We start from the raw sequence: 17,016 nt of genomic DNA, 5'->3' as shown, positions 1-17,016 counted from the left end.
CATCATCAGCCTGGCCTGTGAGGTCAGGGCTGGAGGCAGGCCCGGGATGGGGGCTGGGTGGCGCTGTGATGTCATCACCCTGCCCCGGGACATCATTTATGACCTCTCCGCAGGGCTGGCAGCACCATGCCAGTCATGTCACCAGTGGGGCTGGGGCATTCTGTGACATCACTGCCCAGCTGACTGCGTGGGCTGCGTCACCACGGGGGGGGGGGGGGGGGATAGCAGTTGTGGTGATGTCACAGCCTGAAAGCTTGCCCTGTGAGCTCGAAGGGCAGATAGCACCTATGATGTCACAGCCAGCAGGGGTTATATCACAGGCTGGCACGTGTGTTGGTGCAGTGACATCACTGGGCAGTGACGTGCAGGTTGGGACCTCAGCCCAGAGTCGCCCGAGGCGAGGCTTGGGTAAGGACGGACGAGGCGCCGGTGCCGTAACGTGTTTCCGGGTGGCGAAGTGACATCACGGTGCGTGGGGGCGGGGCAAGTGACGCACTTCCTCCGGGATCGTGGCCGGGCCTCTTTTCGCTCCGCGGCGGAGGGATCAGGACCCGTTGGGAGACGCGAGGTGGTGCTGCGACTGCGGAGGGATCCGGGGGGCGGGGCTGCGTGCCGTGCGCAGAGCGGAAGGAGGGCCCGGCGGCGCGCATGCGCAGTGCCCCCCGCACCCGCGCAAGCAGGGCTGAGCCGGGGCGCCAGGCAGCGGCGGGCGAGACCAACTCCCGGCGGAGCGCGGGGGTGGGCAGGGCCGGACCGTACCACCCGCCCAGCCAATCAGCGCGCCCTCCCCGCCGGGACCAGGGAAACGGACTCCAGGGGGGCTTTCGAGCCCGGCGACCAATCAGCGACCGCGGAACGCTGGGGAGGGGGGGGGGCCGAGACAATCCCCCCACCCCTCCCCTCCCCTCCCGGGCAACGGCCCCCAACGGCTACGGTCTTAAAGGCACAGGACTTTTTCTGACGGAGGCCAAGAAAGGAAGCAGCTGGCGCCTGTCAGCGGATTTAAAGGGCCCCGGGAAGTTCTCCGCGGCCTGAGGAAACGGAGGGGAGGCTTTTCCCGTCGGAGGGACCGGACGCCGCCACGTTAAAGGGAAGGACGATTTTAAAAAACCGTCGGAGGATTTAATCCACCTGCCTTAAAGGAGAGGAGAAGGAGCGGCGGAGGAACCAATCCTTAAAGGGGCAGGACACAGCCCCCGGGACCCTGCTGGTTGGGTGGGATTTTAATCCGGATCGTTAAAGGGACAGCGCCCCGCCACCCTCCCCCAAAATGCTGTGATGTCACTGGAGGAAGCATGACGTTTTTCCCTTTTCAGAGTCTTTAAAGGAGAAGCTGGCACCGGAGGACTTTAAACCAATGCACTTAAAGGGGAAGTCAGGCCCAGAACTGCCGGGAGGCCGTGGTGGGCGGTGACGGCGCTCTCCCCACGGCCTGCGTTCTGCCACGGGAGGCTTCTGCTGAGAGCTGCTACTGGCCCTTTAAGAATTAAAGGGTCAACCCCCTCCACCCCCCCATTTTAAAGGCACAGGCTCCTGACGGGTATGTCTGCTTAAAGAGACGGTGCTCGCCCCTCCGCACCAGGGCTTGCAGGTGACAGCCGGGCTGCCCAGGTCTGGACGCTTAAAGGGGCACGCCTTAAAGGCAAAGACACGCACAGGATCCATCTCCAGCGGAGGCTGTGAAAACCAGCCGGGAGGGGAGGAGCAATCGCCTCCCCCACTTCCTGGATCGGGATTGGAAGAGGCTGGGCTAGGCCCCACGGCAAAGGACGCGCCGAGCAGGGGCGACACGGCAGCACCGGAGCCCCGTAAAGGGGAGGGACAGTCACCTCCATGCGCTTCCTGGACCGGGACTGAGCGCAGGGGAGCTGGAGGACGTCAAAGCTGCTTTAAAGGGGAGGGACGGTTGCTCCCGGGACCTGGACTGAAGGAGGGCTCCGGCACCGGCACCGTCCGGCTGTGAAGGGGGCGGCACCGCTGCAAGGGGTGGCGAAGGACTCGGCGGACAGCGGGCGCTGCCATGCCGCAGGCCGGGGAGGGGTGAGGGGCGCGGCCGGAGCAGCCTCCCCCCACCCCCCGCGCCGACCGCCCCGGGGCGTCATGGAGGGCACGGGGCCGCCCGCCTCCTGCTGGAGCGGGGGCGGGAGCCGGGCCCGGCGCAAGCGGCGCTGCTCGCGGCGGGACCGTGAGAGCCGGCGCCGCGGGGGCCGGCCCGGGGAGGCCGCGCGCCGCGGGGGGCTGCTGCCCCCGCCCTCCTCGTCCTCGTCCTCGGGCTCCGGGAGCGAGGGGGGCCCCGCACCGCCGGCCCCCGCGGCCCCCGGCAAGGCCCTGCGCCGCCGCCGGCCCCCGCGCCGCAGGAAGCGGGCCTCGGCCTCCTCGGGCAGCCGGGAAGAGGACGAGGACGAGGAGGAGGAGGAGGAGGAAGACCTCATCGACGGCTTCGCCATCGCCAGCTTCGCCAGCCTCGAGGCCCTGGAGGTGCGGGGCGCGTCGGGGACTGGGGCCGCGTCTCCGTGCCGGGGGGCCGGGAGCCGGGGCTGCGGGCGTGCTCCGGGGCAGGGCCCGTCCCACGCGTGGCAGGCCATGACTCGCACACCGGTTGGACAGGATGGGCGGGAGCCTGCCGCGCCCCACCCCAGAGCTGGCCGCAGCTCTGTTGCACCCGGCGCCCACCCCAGAGCCGGCTGCAGCTCCGTTACACCTGGCCCTGGATGCCCACCCCAGAGCTGGCTGCAGCTGTGTTATGCCCGGCCCCCGAGGCCTACCCCAGAGCTGGCCGCAGTTCCGGTATACCTGACTCTGCTGCCAAATCCAGAGCTGGCCGCAGTTCCACTGCACTTAGCCCACGGCGCCCACCCCAAGCCAGTTGCAGCTCTGTTACACCCGGCCCCTGACACCTACCCCAGACCTGGCTGCAACTCTGTTACACCTGGCCCCCAGCACCTATCCCGGAGCTGGCTGCAGCTCCGTTATACCCAGCCCTGAAGCCCACCCCAGACCTGGCTGCAATTCTGTTACACCTGCCACTGGCACCCATCCTAAAGCTGGCTGCTGCTCCGTTACGCCCAGCCCCTGACGTCCACCCCAGACCTGGCTGCAACTCTGTTACACCTGGCCCCCAGCACCTATCCCGGAGCTGGCTGCAGCTCCGTTATACCCAGCCCTGAAGCCCACCCCAGACCTGGCTGCAATTCTGTTACACCTGCCACTGGCACCCATCCTAGAGCTGGCTGCTGCTCCGTTACGCCCAGCCCCTGACGTCCACCCCAGACCTGGCCGCAATTTGATTACACCTGGCCCCCAGCACCTATCCCAGAGCTGGCTGCAGCTCTGTCATACCCAGGCCCTGGCACCCATCCTAGAGCTAGCAGTAACTCCATTATACCCAGCCTCTAATGCCCACCCCAGAGCCAGCTGCAGCTCCATGACACATGACCCCCCCAGCACCCACCCCAGAGCTGGCCACAGCTGTTTTACCTGGCTCCTGGTGCCCACCCCAGAGCTGACTGCAAGTAAGATACACCTGGCCCTCAGTGCCTCCTCTGCAGCTCTGTTACATGCAATAGTCAGCACCCACCCTAAAGCAGGCTGCAGCTCTGGCCCCCAGTGCCCACCCCAGAGCCAGCCCTAGCTGCGTAGCACCCAGTCCCCAGCATCGACTCCAGAGCTGGTCACAGCTCCAGTCTCACCTGGCGTCTCCTCCATGCAGAAGGACGCCTCCCTGAAGACCCCAGAGCGGCTGGAGCAGCGCCTGAAGCAGTCGGGCAAGCGGAAGCGGGGCGAGGGCAGCGGCTCAGAGGATGGGCCAGGCCGTGCCGGCAGCTCGGAGAAGGGCCGCGGGCGGCGCCCGGGGGACCGGGCTCTACGCAAGCCGGGCAAGCGGCGGAGGAAAGAGGTGAGGCTTCCCAGGGGGCCACTTTCCCACCTGCCTCAGTTTTCCCCTGGCAGTCGGGGACTCGCCCTCTATATGGGGCTCATGAGACGTGCTAGGGAGGGCCGCCTCTGCCTCCCAAGGGGGTGGGGCCGCTGGCCTGACCCCACCCCCTTTCCCCGTCTCTCTCCCCACCCCCACAGGCTTCCCGCCACTCCTACCTGGAAACGGGATACATAGTAAGTGTCCCCACTAATTGCCCCTCCCCAGTTGCCCCCAGCCCTGCCCCCACCTCACCCACTGTCTCTCCCTTGCAGTGTGATGCCGAGAGCGACCCCGAGGAGCAGGTGAGACCCCAGCTCTGCCCCACGTTGGGGGGCGGAGCTTCTTCCCCTCCCTCCCCAAATCTACCCATGCCCTGTCCCCTCCCTGGGGTAACTGGGCTGTTGCCCCCTCTCCCCAGGCCTCCGCCGATGAACTGGACCAGTCGTTCACTGTCTCCGCCAGCAAAGGTGGGTGCTCCCTGCAGGGCAAGAGGGAGATACCGTATTGTCACGTGTAGAACGTGCTTCCCGCCCCCAGGTGCCCCCTGCAGGGCAGAAGGGGGCTACCGTATTGTCCTGTGTAGACCATGCGCTTTTTTGCTCCCCTGCCATGCAAAAGGGACCTACCATATTTTCACATGTAGAACATGCACCATTCCTGCCGTGGCTCCTCAGCCCTCCCCATTTGCCCCAGCACCCCTTGCTGCATTACCCCTTGGCCTGCTACCCTAATTACACAAATAGAATGCGCTCATTCTCCCCTGTCCCCTGCTACTCCTCCACCCCACCCCTGTCCTACGGCACCTTCTGCTGCCCTCCTGCCCCATGGCACCCCCATGCTCCACCCCCTGTATGGAGAAAAGGGAGCTACTGTATTTACACGCATAAACCTTGTTCTTCCTCCCCCCCACCCAGCATCCCAGTGTGGGCTCCTGCTCTGCCCCCTGCTGCCCTGCCCCCGTCCTGGCACACCCTGCTGCCTTCCTGCCCCATGGCACCCCCACGCCCCACTGTCTGCATGGGGAAAGGGAGCTACCATATTTTTAAATGTAGAATACGTATCTTTTCCCCCTCAAAGGTGCCCCACTTGTGCCGGGTTCCCCCGGGCACCCCTTCTTACGGTGTCTTTCTGCCCCGCAGGCCCGGGCCCCGGCGGTGCGGTGAACGGGACGCGGGAGGCCAAGCTCTCAGTCATCCCCAAGGTGTCGGGCCTGGAGCGGAGCCAGGAGCGGAGCTACGAGGCTGACCGGGACGCCCTGCTAGTGCCTTTCCTGTCCAAGGAGCCCCCGGCCCCGGCGGCCCCGGCCCCCCCACCCCGCCCCCCCAGCCCCCTGGCGCCCACCCGGGCCCCGCCTCCTGGCCCTACCGCCCCCCGCGGCGCTCCCCTGCCCCGCGCCCAGCCCCCCGGCCTGCCCCAGCCCCACATGAAGGTGTCCCCCTTCGCCAGCCAGCCGCAGCCCGGGGTCTACACCGCGGGGCTCGACCTCAGCACCGGCGGGTGAGTCAGCGCCTGCCCTCCTTTTTCCCTGTTATATCCCCTCCTTCTCTCATTCCCTTCTTCCCTTTCCTTTCTCCCAGTCTCCTGCCTTTCTTCCATGTCCTTACCTCCATTTAATTCTTTCTTTCTACCCTTTTCTCTTCTCCTTTTTCCCTTTCCTCGCTCCTTTACTCTGATTCCATTTCTTTTCTACTGTATCACTTCTTCCTTCTGCTCCTTGGTCTTTGTCTCACTTTCCTTTCTGTCTCATTTCTTCCTTACCCTCCTTATCTCTCTCGTTCCCTTCTTTCCCTCCCTTTTGCTCAGTATTTTTCTTTTCTTTCCTCATCATCTTTCATTGACTCTCTTTTTCTCTCTTTGCTGTTTCATCCCATTTTTTTCTTTTTTGCTGTTTTAACTTATTTTCTCTTTTCTGGTAGCTTTATTGGCTCTTTTTCTTTCCTTTGGTTCATTTACTTTTTCTCTCTCTCTCTGCTGTTTCATTCTGTTCTTTCCTTCATCCCTTGCACTGTTCCTTCCCCCTTGCCTGCTCCTCTACTTCATGTTCTTTCTTTTTTTCCTCATTCCTTTTTCCCCTTGGCATTCACTCATCTCTTCCCCCTTTCTTCCACTTTTGTGGGTGGACCTAGGGTTTTGAAAAGAGGTGGGGGGTGGTCAGTGGTGTGGGCAGACCGCACCTGGAGCCTGCTATTCTCATTGCTTCGGTTTCTTGAGCCCCTGCCTCACACTACATACATTGCGCAGTTTTAACTGGGGAATCGCACAATAAATGTAAACTGGGAAAGCAATTATCCTGCCATAAAAATGATCGCCCAGCTACAAAAAGAGTCAACCCACGCCCAACGCAGTGCTTGAAAGGGTGTGCCAACATCACAGCTTATTTCTACCCAGTTTTAATTGGAATGTATGGCAGGGCCCTTGCGCTGTTCACCCATTTCTCTCCCTCTTCCTCCTCTGCTTCACGTTTGCTGGTTTTCCCCTCTTCTTTCCTCCCTGTTTCATTCATTTCTTTTCTCTTTTTCCTGATGCTTCAGTCTCTCTTTTTCTCCCCATCCTCATCCTGTTTCATCCCTTCTTTTCCCGTTCTCCACTCTGTCGTTCAGTGCCATTTGTTTTTTCCTTGTTCCTTTTGTTTCTTGCCATCTGCTTGCTTCTTTCTTCCTTTTTCTGTCCTCGGCATGGTATATTTACCGTATTTACTTGACTCCAAGACAAGCTCCCCCCACCCGCTTCATTCAGCATGGGGAGAAATAAAGTCCCTCCTCTTGGATTTGAGTACAGGGGGGAGCTGGAGCACAGCCCCCGTTGCCACCATTGTCCCCACGCCCAGCTTTGACGTAGGTGTGATTCAGGTTAAGCGGCGGTGGGGAGAGAGGGGGCCAAGCTGTGGAGGTGGCAAGCCATGAGGGGGACACTCATCCCACAGGAGTGGGGGGCATGAAATGAAGACGTCCCTCCCCTGATTACATCCTAGACATGGAAAATTACAATAAATGTGTAAATGTCTAGAATGTAATTACTGGGGGGGCAGGGAGTTGTCTTCAATTCAGAGTTGTCTTGTAGGTGGGTAAATATGGTATCCTTCCTTGTTTCTTCTCTTTCCTCCCTTTTCCACTCACTCTTTTTCCTTTTCTCACTGCTTTGTTCTCTGGAGATTTATTTTCCTCCTTTGTTCGCTCCCTTTTGGTCTGTCTGTCTGTCTGTGCCATTTGTTCTTATCCTTCCTCCCTTTCCTTTTTTCTTTCTTTCCCTTGTTTCATTCCCTTCTTCTCACCATTTTAGTCTTTTTTTCTCCCTCTTTTTATTTGGGCTTTTTCTCACTGTTTCAGCCTCTTCTTTTTTTCTCTCCTTCTCGCTCTTTTGTTCGTTCTTTCTCTCTCTTTTCTTCCCCTTTCTCCCTTGGTGTTTCGTTCTCTCCTTTTTCTTTCTTCCCTTGCTCTGTTTCATTCTGTTTCTCTTTCGCTGGTTGACTCGCTTTCTCCTTTCTCACATCTCGTTCATCTTTTTTTTTTTCTCCATTTTTGGTTGTTTTTTTCTTGTTGTTGCTAAGTTCCCCTTTCTCGCCCTGTTTTCTTCGCCGTGTCTCTTTCTCCTTTTTCTTATTTTCATTCCCTTTTTTCTTTTCCCTCTGCTGTTTCATTCACTCTTTTCCTCTGTTTTTTTCTCAGTATTTCATTCTTTCTTACTATTTCAGTCGGTTTCTCTTCCTTTTTCTTTCCTGTTTCTTGTTCTGCTCCTTTTTTTCCCCTCTTGCGGCTATGACCCCTTTTTTTCTTTTTCTCGCCTTTCCTTTCTCGCCCTGTTTCGTGTAGTGTTTCTCTTGCTGTTCTGGTCACTCCTTTTTTTTCTTCCTTTCCTTTCTCACCCTGTTTTATGCAGTCTTTCTTTCTTTCTTTCTTTCTTTCTTGCGCAAGGATGACACGCAAATTCGTGAAGCGTTCCATCTTTCTTTCTTTCTTTCTTTCTTTCTTTCTTTCTTTCTCATCTCTCACCCTCTTTCATTTGTTCTTTTTGGTTCTTTCTTTTGCTTTGGGTTTTTTTCCCTTGTTTTCCTTTTTTTTACCTCCCCCTGTTCTGGTCAGCCTTTTTCTCCTTTTACTTTTTGTTTTATTTGTCTATTTTCTCTTTTCCTGGCTCTGATTCATTCATTGCTGCTTCGTTCAGTTTTCACCCCTCTCTATGGGGTGTGTCCCGGACATGTGGGTGTCCGTTCTGGGGGGGAGGGTGCCCCGGACGCCTGGGTCCTGTGCAGGGGCTCCTGGGACGCTGGGGCCCTGCCGGCAACCCTCTCTCTCTGTCCCAGGCCCCAGACTGACCGCTGTCTCCCATCGCCCCCGCAGGTCCGGCCGGAGCAGCGCCCACGCCAAGCCCTTGCTGCCCGCCTCGGCCGCCCCCGCCTCGGCCCCCGCCTCGCAGCTGCCCCCGCGCCCCTCCCCGCCCTCGCTGGCCCTGCCCCCCCACGCCTTCCCCGCGGCCCTGCGCCCCCCCTCCCACCACCACCCCCCACTCTTCCCCCCCTCACCTGGCCTGCCCCCGCCCCCGCCCCTGCTGCAGGTGGCTGGACACCCTGCCGCGGCCGCCGCCCTCTCCGGTGAGTGGGTTGGGGGACATCGGGGCAGATGGAGCCGTGTTGGGGGTAGAGGGGGGCTGGGGAAAGGGGCATGTCAGGCCTGGTTGGGGGCAACTGTACCTCTGCGGGGGTGACAGCAGGCTGGGGCAGGGGGCTTAAGTCTAGGGAGTTGGAGGGTTAGGTCTGTAGGGGGGTTCTCAAGGCTTGCATACCTGGGGGGGGCTTAGGCCTTGGGCTGGTTTATAGATCGGGGGCAGGGGAGGGAGGCTTAGCCTGGGAGGGGGTCTGCAGGCCTGTGCGGGGGATCAGAACTGGGGGTGCTAGGTCTTGGAGGAGGGGTGTCAGCTCTGAGGGGGGTCCCTACGCCTGGTTTGGGGTTGAGGCCTAACTGGGGAGGGCCAGGCCTGGCTGGGGAGGGGGAGTTAGGTGTGGTTGGGGGTCTGAGGCCTGTGGGGGGTCTGTAGGTATGGCAGGGACTCAGGCCTAGCTGCGGGGGGGTCAAGTCTGGCTTGGGGGAGTTAGGTCTGGTCAGGGACCTGAGGCCAGGTTGGGTCTTTAGGCATTAGGGGGGTCTTAGGCCTTGTGGGACAGGGCTTAAGCCTAACTGGGGGTTAGGCCTGGCTGGGAGGGGGGGCTGAAGTCTGGTTGGTGGGGTCAGGCCTGGCAGGGCGGGGGGGTGAGATCTGGGGGTGGGGGGCGGGGGTTGGCCTGGCAGGGGGGCAGTCGTGCCTGGTTAAAGAGGGAATTAGGTCTGCCCCCACCAAGCGGTCAGGTTGGCTTGGGGCGGGGGGCTCAGACCCGTGGGGCCCCTGCATGCTGGGGGCTGGACCCCCCCCCCCCCCCGACCCCCATCCCTAGGTAACACTGCCACCGGCCCCGTCCCACCCCCGCCCAGAGCCCGAGCTGCTGCGGCCGGACCTGAGCTCCCGGTTCCTGGCGGGGCCCGGGGGGGCCGACGTGGGGGCTGCCGCTGCCATCCGGCCCCTGGCCTTCCAGTTCCACCAGCACAACCACCAGCACCAGCACACGCACCAGCACACGCACCAGCACTTCACCCCCTTCCCGCCTGGCGTGGTGCCCGCTCCCGCCCCTGCCCCCGCCATGGTGAGTGCATGGAGGGAGGGCTAGGCTGGGTTTTTCCAGAGGGGATCGGGGCTGGGGGGGTGAGAGCAAGGGGGTTTTCTCCCAGGTCTGGGGAGGTCAGAGTCTGACAGGCTGCCTCTGGGGGTGGGCATAGGCAGGGCCTCGTGCCGTGTTTCACTCGGCCGTTGCCCACCCGCTCTGCCCCAGAGCTGGCCGCATAGTAGCTGCCACTCGGGAGGCAGAGGGTGGTTTCCTTCTCCCAGTTGCTCAGAGGCCCCTGATCTCTTGCGCATTGTCTCTCCCCAGTTTGAAAAATACCCAGGCAAGATCGATGGGCTGCTACGGCATAATGTGAGTGCCCCGGCTGTGGCCGGGTCCCCGAGGTGGGCTCTAGTGGGGGATGGAGCCATGTCATCGGACTGTGTCCCCAAGGCCGGGCCGTGTCTTGAGGCTGAGAGATTGGGCTCTAGCGAGGGATGGAGCCATGTCTCAGGCCCACATCCCTGGGGCTGGGCTGTAGCACGGGACGGGCTGTGTCTCAGAGTCGGGAGGTCAGTTTTAAGGGGGGACTGGAGCCGTGTCCCCAGGGCCGGGCTCTAGCACGGGATGGGCTGCATCTCAGGGCTGCCAGCCTGGGCTAGCAGGGGCTGGAGCTGTGTCCCCAGGGACTGAGTACAGTATGGGCTGTCTCTCAGGCCCAAGTCCCCAAGACTGGGCTCTAGCCAGGGGATGGAGCCATGTGTCAGGGCCGTGTTCCTGGACCCGGGGTCCAGGACAGGAAGGGGTGGGCTGTGTCTCTGGGCCATGTCCCTGAGACTGGGCTCTAGCGAGTGATGGAGGCATGTCTCAGAGCCATGTCCCTGGAGCCGGGCTCTAACAGAGGACGGGTCATGTCTCAGAGCCAGGTTTCAGTGGGGTGGGGGGTGTTGCTCCCAGCAGTGACATTCCCCCTCCCTCTCTCCCCCCACCCCAGTTCTATGCTACCTTCCCCTCGGCCATGCCTGGGATCCCGCCTGTCCTGCCCCCCACCGTGTCCTTTGGGTCCTTGCAGGGGGCCTTCCAACCCAAGGTGAGTCCCAGTGATGGGGCCAGGGGGCGGGAGCATGGTTGGGAGCCAGACGCCTGGGTTCTCTGGGAGGGTGGGTGGGAGCAGGGGGCCGGGGAGCCCAGATGCCTGGGTTCTCTGGGAGGGGAGTGGGGGGACTGGGACCCAGATACCTGGGTTCTGGGGTGGGGGGGGTGAGAGCAGGAGGGCTGGGAGCCCGGATGCCGGGGTTCTCCCCTCCAGTGGGCCGCCCATCTCCCTGCAGAGCACTAACCCGGAGCTTCCCTCACGCCTGGGCACCGTCGCCCCCAGCCTGTCCCAGAAGGGAGCACAGGTGAGTGGGGGCCTGGGGGATTTGGGGGGTCCTGGTGGGCGCACTGACCCCCCTTCTGTTTTCCTGCAGCTCACGGACCCCTTCAGGCCCACACTGCGGGTGAGTTGCTCCATGGGGGGCTGGCAGGCCGATTGCCTGGGTTCCCTGGGAGGGGAGGGGGGCTGAGGGGATCCAGCTGCCCAAACTGAGACTCCCCGCTCTCTGCCCCCCTTGCAGAAGTCGGGCAAGTGGTGTGCCATGCACGTCCGTGTGGCCTACATGATCCTTCGACACCAGGAGAAGCTTAAGGTAGAGTCTGCCTGGCCCTTATCCCAGTGTGGGAGGAAGTCTGTACGGTGCCCAGCGCCCCCTGATCTCAGCCTGGGGGGTCCACACAGTGCCTAGCATCCCCCAAGATCAGCCTGGGGAGGTCCATACAGCACCCAGTGCCCCCCGATCTCAGCCTAGGAGCTCCATGTAGTGCCTGACACCCCCTGACCACAGCCTGGGGGTACATATAGTGCCTGGAACCCCCCAATCTCAGCTTGGGGGGTCCATAGAGCACCTGGCACTCCCCAGTTTCAGCCTAGGGGGTCCATACATTGCCCGGCACCTCCTGATCTCAGCTATAAAGCGTCCAATACCCCCCAGTCTTGGCCTGGGGGTCCACAGAGTATCCAGCCCTCCCTCACTCTCAGCCTGGGGTGCCTGTACAGTGCCCAGGGCACTCCGATCCTAGCCTGGGGGGTCCTTACAGTGCCTGGCACCCCCCCCCCATCTCTGCCTCGGGGTCCAGGCGTGGCTGACGGCGTCTCTCCCCCAGCTCATGCAGGGCGACCCCCACAAGCTGGATTTCCGGAACGACCTCATCACCTGCCTGCCGGGCACTGGGGCCTTTGGGACCCTGGCACATGGCCCTGAACTCACCCGCCCAGCCACCCTCTTCACCCCTGCAGGTCAGTGCCTTTTGACCTTTGCCCTTTGCAACCCACCCCATGCCTGTTCAGCCCACCTAACCCCTCCCTCTGGCCTCCGCAGGTGCTGTCCACCCGGGCTCCGCCGCCCACTTCGGGCCCCCCGGTGCCCCTCCTGGCGCCTTCCTGGGCCCCAGCGCACACATCGGTAAGAGCCTAGGAGGGGGTGGGACTGGGGGGCGGGGCCCTGGAGGCTGCGCCCCCACTCTGACCCCTAGCCCTTGCCTTGCAGACCCCTTCAGCCGACCAGCCAGCTTCTCAGCCCTGGGAGCGCTGTCCAATGGGGCCTTTGGGGGCCTAGGGAACCCCACCTTCAGTGAGTCTGGGGGCGGAGTTATGCAAATCAAGCCCTGCCTCCATCACATGGGTGGAGCCCTGGGGGTGTGGCTTATAGGGAAGGGGGGGTGTGTGCTGGTGCGGGTGGATACTCTGAGGTCACTTGGGCCTTGTGTAGGGAGTGGGGCTTATGGAGGCGGGCTGTGGTGGAGTGGGTGGAGTCTATGGGGGTCATGGAGGTGGGGCCTAAGGGAGAGGGGTGGGGCTTGTCAGTGGAGGCCAGAACTCTTTCAGAGAGTGGGTGGGGCTTCCAGAGAGTAGGCGGAGTTTCCTTAGGTGAGGGGAAATGGAAAGGATAGGACTGGAGAGTGGAATGCTCTGGGGGTGGAGCTTAGGGAAGAGAGGGCGGAGCTATCTCCTGCCCAGGAGTGGGCAGAGCCACTGACGCATTCAGTAGGATGGTACTTGACAAGGGGTGGGGCCTGATCTTAAGGGGCGGGGCCAGCTGTAGTGGAAAGAAGGTGGAGCTGGAAAAGAGAGGGCTGTGGGTGGGGCTCCTAGTACGTGGGGCCTGGTTGGGTTTCTGGAGGGGGGGGGGCCCATGCTGGATCGCAGCCTCACGCCCGGTGTCTCTGGCCCAGACTCGGGTGCGGTGTTCGGGCAGAAGGACAGTCCCGGGCCACCGGCCTACGGCCCTGCCCACGACCCCTGGAGCCGGCTCCACCGCACGCCGCCCTCCTTCCCCACTGCCCCTGCCTGGCCCAAGGCCGCTGGCGACGGCCCCGACCGCCCCCACGACAAGGAGCCCGAGAAGCGCGAGGTGCCCGCCATCAAGGACGAGAAGGACAGGTGAGGGGGGGCTGGGAGGGAGGCTGTGGTCCCCATCCCCGCCTGCGCGCAGCTGCCCCCAGTCTCGGCCTGGGGGGTCTGCACGGTGCCCAGCGCCCCCGATCTCAGAAGGGTCTGCACAGCGCCTGACGCCCCTGATTGCAGCCTGGGGGTCCCTACAGCACTCGGTGTCCCCAGTCTTGACCGGGGGTGTCTGTATAGCACCTGGCACCCCTGATCTCAGCCTGGGGGGTCTGTACAGTGCCCGGCACCTCCCGCTCTTGGCATGGAGGGTCCGTACAGCGCCTGGCATCACCCAATCTCGGCCAGGGGGTTTTCGCATGGCGCCCCCTGACCTCGGCCTGGAGGGTGCATACAGCACATGATGCCCCCTACTCTTAGTCTGGGGGGGCCTGCACAGCGCCCAGCACCCCCCACTCTCAGCCTGGGGGGTTCGTATAGTGCCTGGCACCCATTAATTTCAGTTGGGGGGGGGGGGGAGGGTGCCATGGAGCGCCTCAGACTTTAATTGCAGCTTCCTTCCCCCCCATAGGGATACTATCTTCTCCCGGCACCCCCTGCGAGCTTCCCCGGCGCCCCCCAAGCCCCCAGCAGCCCTGGCACACGAGGAGGCGGCAGCGGGCAGGACGGAGCTGGGCCGGGAGCTGCGCTACGGCAGCCCAGCAGGGGGCGGTGCCTCGCGCTCCCCTTACCCGGAGGCACAGTTGAAGAAGGAGGTGAAGGTGAAGGAGGAGCCCGAACTGGGCGGCTTCGAGGGGGCGCTGAGGGCGGGCGCCCCCTTCCCCGGCCCCCTCCACGTGGGCCACCCCCTGGGGGCATTGGCCGTCTTCGACCGCGGACCCGCCGCAGCCACCGGCCACTACCTGGCGCCCGCCTACAGCAGCCTGGAGGGCTGGCGGGAGCCGTACCCGCGAGCACTGGAGCTGCCGCGCCTGCCCCGCTACCTGGAGCGGGAGCTGCCTGACGACTACGAGCGGGTGCGGCTCTACGGGCTGGCGCCCCCCTCGCCCCACCCGGGCCTGCTGCCCTACCCTCGCCACGCTGCGCTGCTGGGCAAGGCCCCGCCCTCCGCCTCGCCAGCCCCGCCCCCTGGCGCCACTGCCGGGCTGCTCAGCGCCCCACCTCCCCTCATCCCCGCGGCCGCCACGCCCACCGCCCGCTCCGCCTCGCCCCGGCGGCCCCCCGACGTCCGCGATCTCGCCGCCGCCTACAAGGACCGGGAGTCCAGATAAGGGGCACGGCCCGGCCCCTGCCCCGAGCAGGGCAAGGACTCTAGGGGGCAACAGGGGCATGGGGTGGCATTTGGCCCCGCTCCCTGGCTGTGTTGGTATCCCTTGTGGCTCACCAACAGCCAATTTTGTGCCCCGCGGGTGCAACGGCAGCCATTTTGGCACCCTCTTTGCTGCGGTGGCAGCCATTTTGGTGCCTCGGTGCCTGGTGACTACCATTTTGGCAGCCCTTCCAGCCGAACGGCAGCCAATTTCACACCGTGAGGCCTGACACCGGGCATTTTGGCACCCCTCTGTCCTGGTGGCAGCCATTTTGGTGCCCTGGGGGCCTGATAGTGGCCATATTGGCTCCGACCCCAGCTTGGTGGCCACCATTCTGCTGACCCCAGCCTGGCAACAGCCTTGCTAGCACAGCTTGGTGGTGGCCATTTTGCTGACCTGGGGCCTGGCAACGGCCATGTTGGTGCCCGCTCTATGCCAGTGGCAGCCACTGAGTTGCCCTGGGAGCCTAGCAACGGCCGTATGGGCTCCACCTCTGGCCTGGTGGTGGCCGTTTTGTTGCCCCGGGGCCCGACAACAACCATTCTGGCACCCCTTTGGCCTGGCGAGGGGCATGCTGGCTCTGCCCCTGGACTCGGGTGCCCCCTGCTGGACTGGACGAGCTGGGGGAGGCCATCGACACCACCCGAAGGCATCAGGAAGATTTGGGGGGCCTGCCAAGGCAGGGCTGCCCCCCCCCCCAGCTTGTATATAGATCGGCCCTCCCCCGCTCGTGCCGGGAGCCTTTTGTACATTTATAACGGGTTTGAGATGGTGGTTTTAAATGATGACCCCCACCCCCCACGCCCTTCCACACTGCCCTGCCCTCTGGTTTTTAATGTATCGCGCTCTTTTTCTATTCCTGTATCAACGTCGTGACGGGTCCCTCCCCCTCCCCAACCCCATCGGGACTGAAAGGGTTAATGGGACGGGGGGAGGGGCTGCAGAGGCGCCTGCCCCCTCCTCCCTCCCTCCCTCCTTATTGGATGCTGCGGTTCCTAGCCCCTCCCTCACTTTTTGGTTTAATTAAACCCCAAATTGGTGCTTCTGGCTGGATTGCTGCTTCTGGTCCCCGGGTCGTAGCCTAGGACTCCCGGGCTCTGATGCCAGAGTGCGAGTGCCATGGCAAGGGGTCCCCCCATGGGTGCTGGTGGTGCCTTTGGCACGATCAAGGGCCCTGATCTCTGCAGCACCGAGTGTGAAACGGGCCTGATGCTCTCGTGGTTATGTGTGCCCATGCAGCTTCCCCCCAAAGAACAGCGCACAAAAATGGGGACGTAGGCTGGGAAGGTGACTTCTGGAGTCCCCGTTACCAGGAGAAACGTGGGGGTTTCTGGCTGGAATCCATCTTGCCTTGCTGGGGACCTTGCCAGGGGGGAATCGTGCTAGATTTTGGAGTCGGTAAAGGAGAAGAAAAAGCTGAGATTTTCCAGGGGATGCAGGCATGGGAGGGTTGTTTTGCCCCTTGTTAGCAGGCCCTACGAAGGCCACGGCCATGCCTGGGCCCTGACCCCTCGTGGCCACAAGGGGGCTGCTGCTTCCCAGCCCTGGGAATTTTTTGTCTGGAGGCATGGGGGTGTTCTGCCCCCAGGCCAGCCCTTGCCCTGGGTGTGCGTGTGCGTGGGGGTCTGATTCTCTGGAGGAAGGGGGGAGGATTCCCTGCCTTGACCCCCTGTGGACACCTGTGACTACATTTCCCATCATCCCCTGCAGCATTGACAACGGCTCCCTGGGAACTCGGGGTCCCATGGTGCTCCTTGCTGCAGCTATGTTACACATCATGCCCTGTGATTCGAGCTCCCAGTGTGGGAGGGGTTTATGCCTTCCGACGGGACTGCATTTCCCATCAGGCTCTGCGATTCCAACCACAGTTCCTATCGTCCCCTGCGATTCAATTACAAGTCCCATCATCCCCAACGATGCCTTGCGCTAGGACTCCGACTCCCAGAACCCCTTGTGATGGAACTACGATTCCCAGCAAGTACTGCCATTTCTGTTGTGATGGGACTACAATTCCCAGCAGGCTCTGCGATAATAGACGCGGGGAGGGCAATGTGGGCTTAGTTTCCACCATCGTTTTTACAGCCCTGCTCCCAACATCTCGCGAGATCCCACAATTGACTCTCGTGAGAGTTCTTCCCTGGAACTTGCCCCCAAATAATAGATTCTCTTTCTCGTCTTCCCTTCCGTGCTTGCTTCGCTATCTCGCGAGAGTTCTCTGCGGCTCTGACTAGTCCAGAATTCTCCTCCTCTTCTCACCACACCTCGCGAGACTGCTCCCCCTCAAAAAATGAACTACCTTTCCCAGTCCTTCCCCATATCTCACGAGAATTCACCCACAGGCCTTCCTCTCAAATCCCGTGAGATTTGACTACAAATCTCGCGACAGCTCTTCGCCACCATTCCTCTTCTTGGAAGCCGGACTCCCTTTCCCGCCCTTCCTTTCAAACGCTGCCCAAACTCTCGCGAGAGCTCTCCCTTCAACCCGCTTGCGAGAGTTCAAACCATTTCCCACCCACAGCCTTTTAGGTGATGAACTGAGCGTCACAGAGCCGGCTCAAATCTCGCGAGAACTCCCCCCTTCAAGAAATGTCACGAGACTTCGCCATTCAGTTCTATCATATCTCGCGAGAGCTCTTCTGCAGCCGCGGCAGAAACTGTCGCGATAATTCACCATTCATTCCCATCTAATCTCGCGAGAGTTACGTCCCCCCTCCCATTTTAG

The 17,016-nt window shown here is 62.2% G+C and overlaps 1 protein-coding gene across 3 annotated transcripts; it reads left to right on the top strand.

Moving 5' to 3' along the window:
• Nucleotides 1-497: 497 nt before the first annotated feature.
• Nucleotides 498-15,339, top strand: FBRS (fibrosin). 3 transcript variants are annotated; one of them, XM_059731413.1, is made up of 18 exons: nucleotides 500-2,478; nucleotides 3,710-3,895; nucleotides 4,075-4,110; nucleotides 4,189-4,218; nucleotides 4,335-4,383; nucleotides 5,056-5,413; nucleotides 8,254-8,504; nucleotides 9,379-9,587; nucleotides 9,873-9,917; nucleotides 10,540-10,635; nucleotides 10,877-10,945; nucleotides 11,015-11,044; nucleotides 11,162-11,233; nucleotides 11,748-11,880; nucleotides 11,963-12,046; nucleotides 12,131-12,214; nucleotides 12,816-13,023; nucleotides 13,556-15,339. In XM_059731413.1, exons 1-18 carry the CDS (start codon nucleotides 2,101-2,103, stop codon nucleotides 14,253-14,255), a joined length of 3,018 nt encoding a protein of 1,005 aa, XP_059587396.1. In that variant the 5' UTR covers nucleotides 500-2,100; the 3' UTR covers nucleotides 14,256-15,339. The 3 variants fall into 3 exon arrangements, with proteins under 3 accessions (XP_059587398.1, XP_059587396.1, XP_059587397.1); XM_059731415.1 differs by lacking the exon at nucleotides 10,877-10,945 and having other exon boundaries at nucleotides 498-2,478; XM_059731414.1 differs by lacking the exon at nucleotides 4,075-4,110.
• Nucleotides 15,340-17,016: the final 1,677 nt, after the last annotated feature.

This window comes from Alligator mississippiensis, chromosome 7 (assembly GCF_030867095.1).
Source record: "Alligator mississippiensis isolate rAllMis1 chromosome 7, rAllMis1, whole genome shotgun sequence".
Lineage (NCBI taxonomy): Eukaryota > Metazoa > Chordata > Crocodylia > Alligatoridae > Alligator > Alligator mississippiensis.
This window is presented reverse-complemented; position numbering and strand designations above follow the sequence as displayed.

What these genes read in the sequence shown, in the direction of transcription:
- FBRS (XM_059731413.1), top strand. Translation starts at nt 2,101, where the DNA reads ATGGAGGGCACGGGGCCGCCCGCCTCCTGCTGGAGCGGGGGCGGGAGC. An exon ending in ACCTGGAAACGGGATACATA is followed by an intron (nt 4,111 to 4,188) that starts GTAAGTGTCCCC and finishes TCTCCCTTGCAG; the next exon opens with TGTGATGCCGAGAGCGACCC. An exon ending in CCTTCAGGCCCACACTGCGG is followed by an intron (nt 11,045 to 11,161) that starts GTGAGTTGCTCC and finishes CCCCCCTTGCAG; the next exon opens with AAGTCGGGCAAGTGGTGTGC.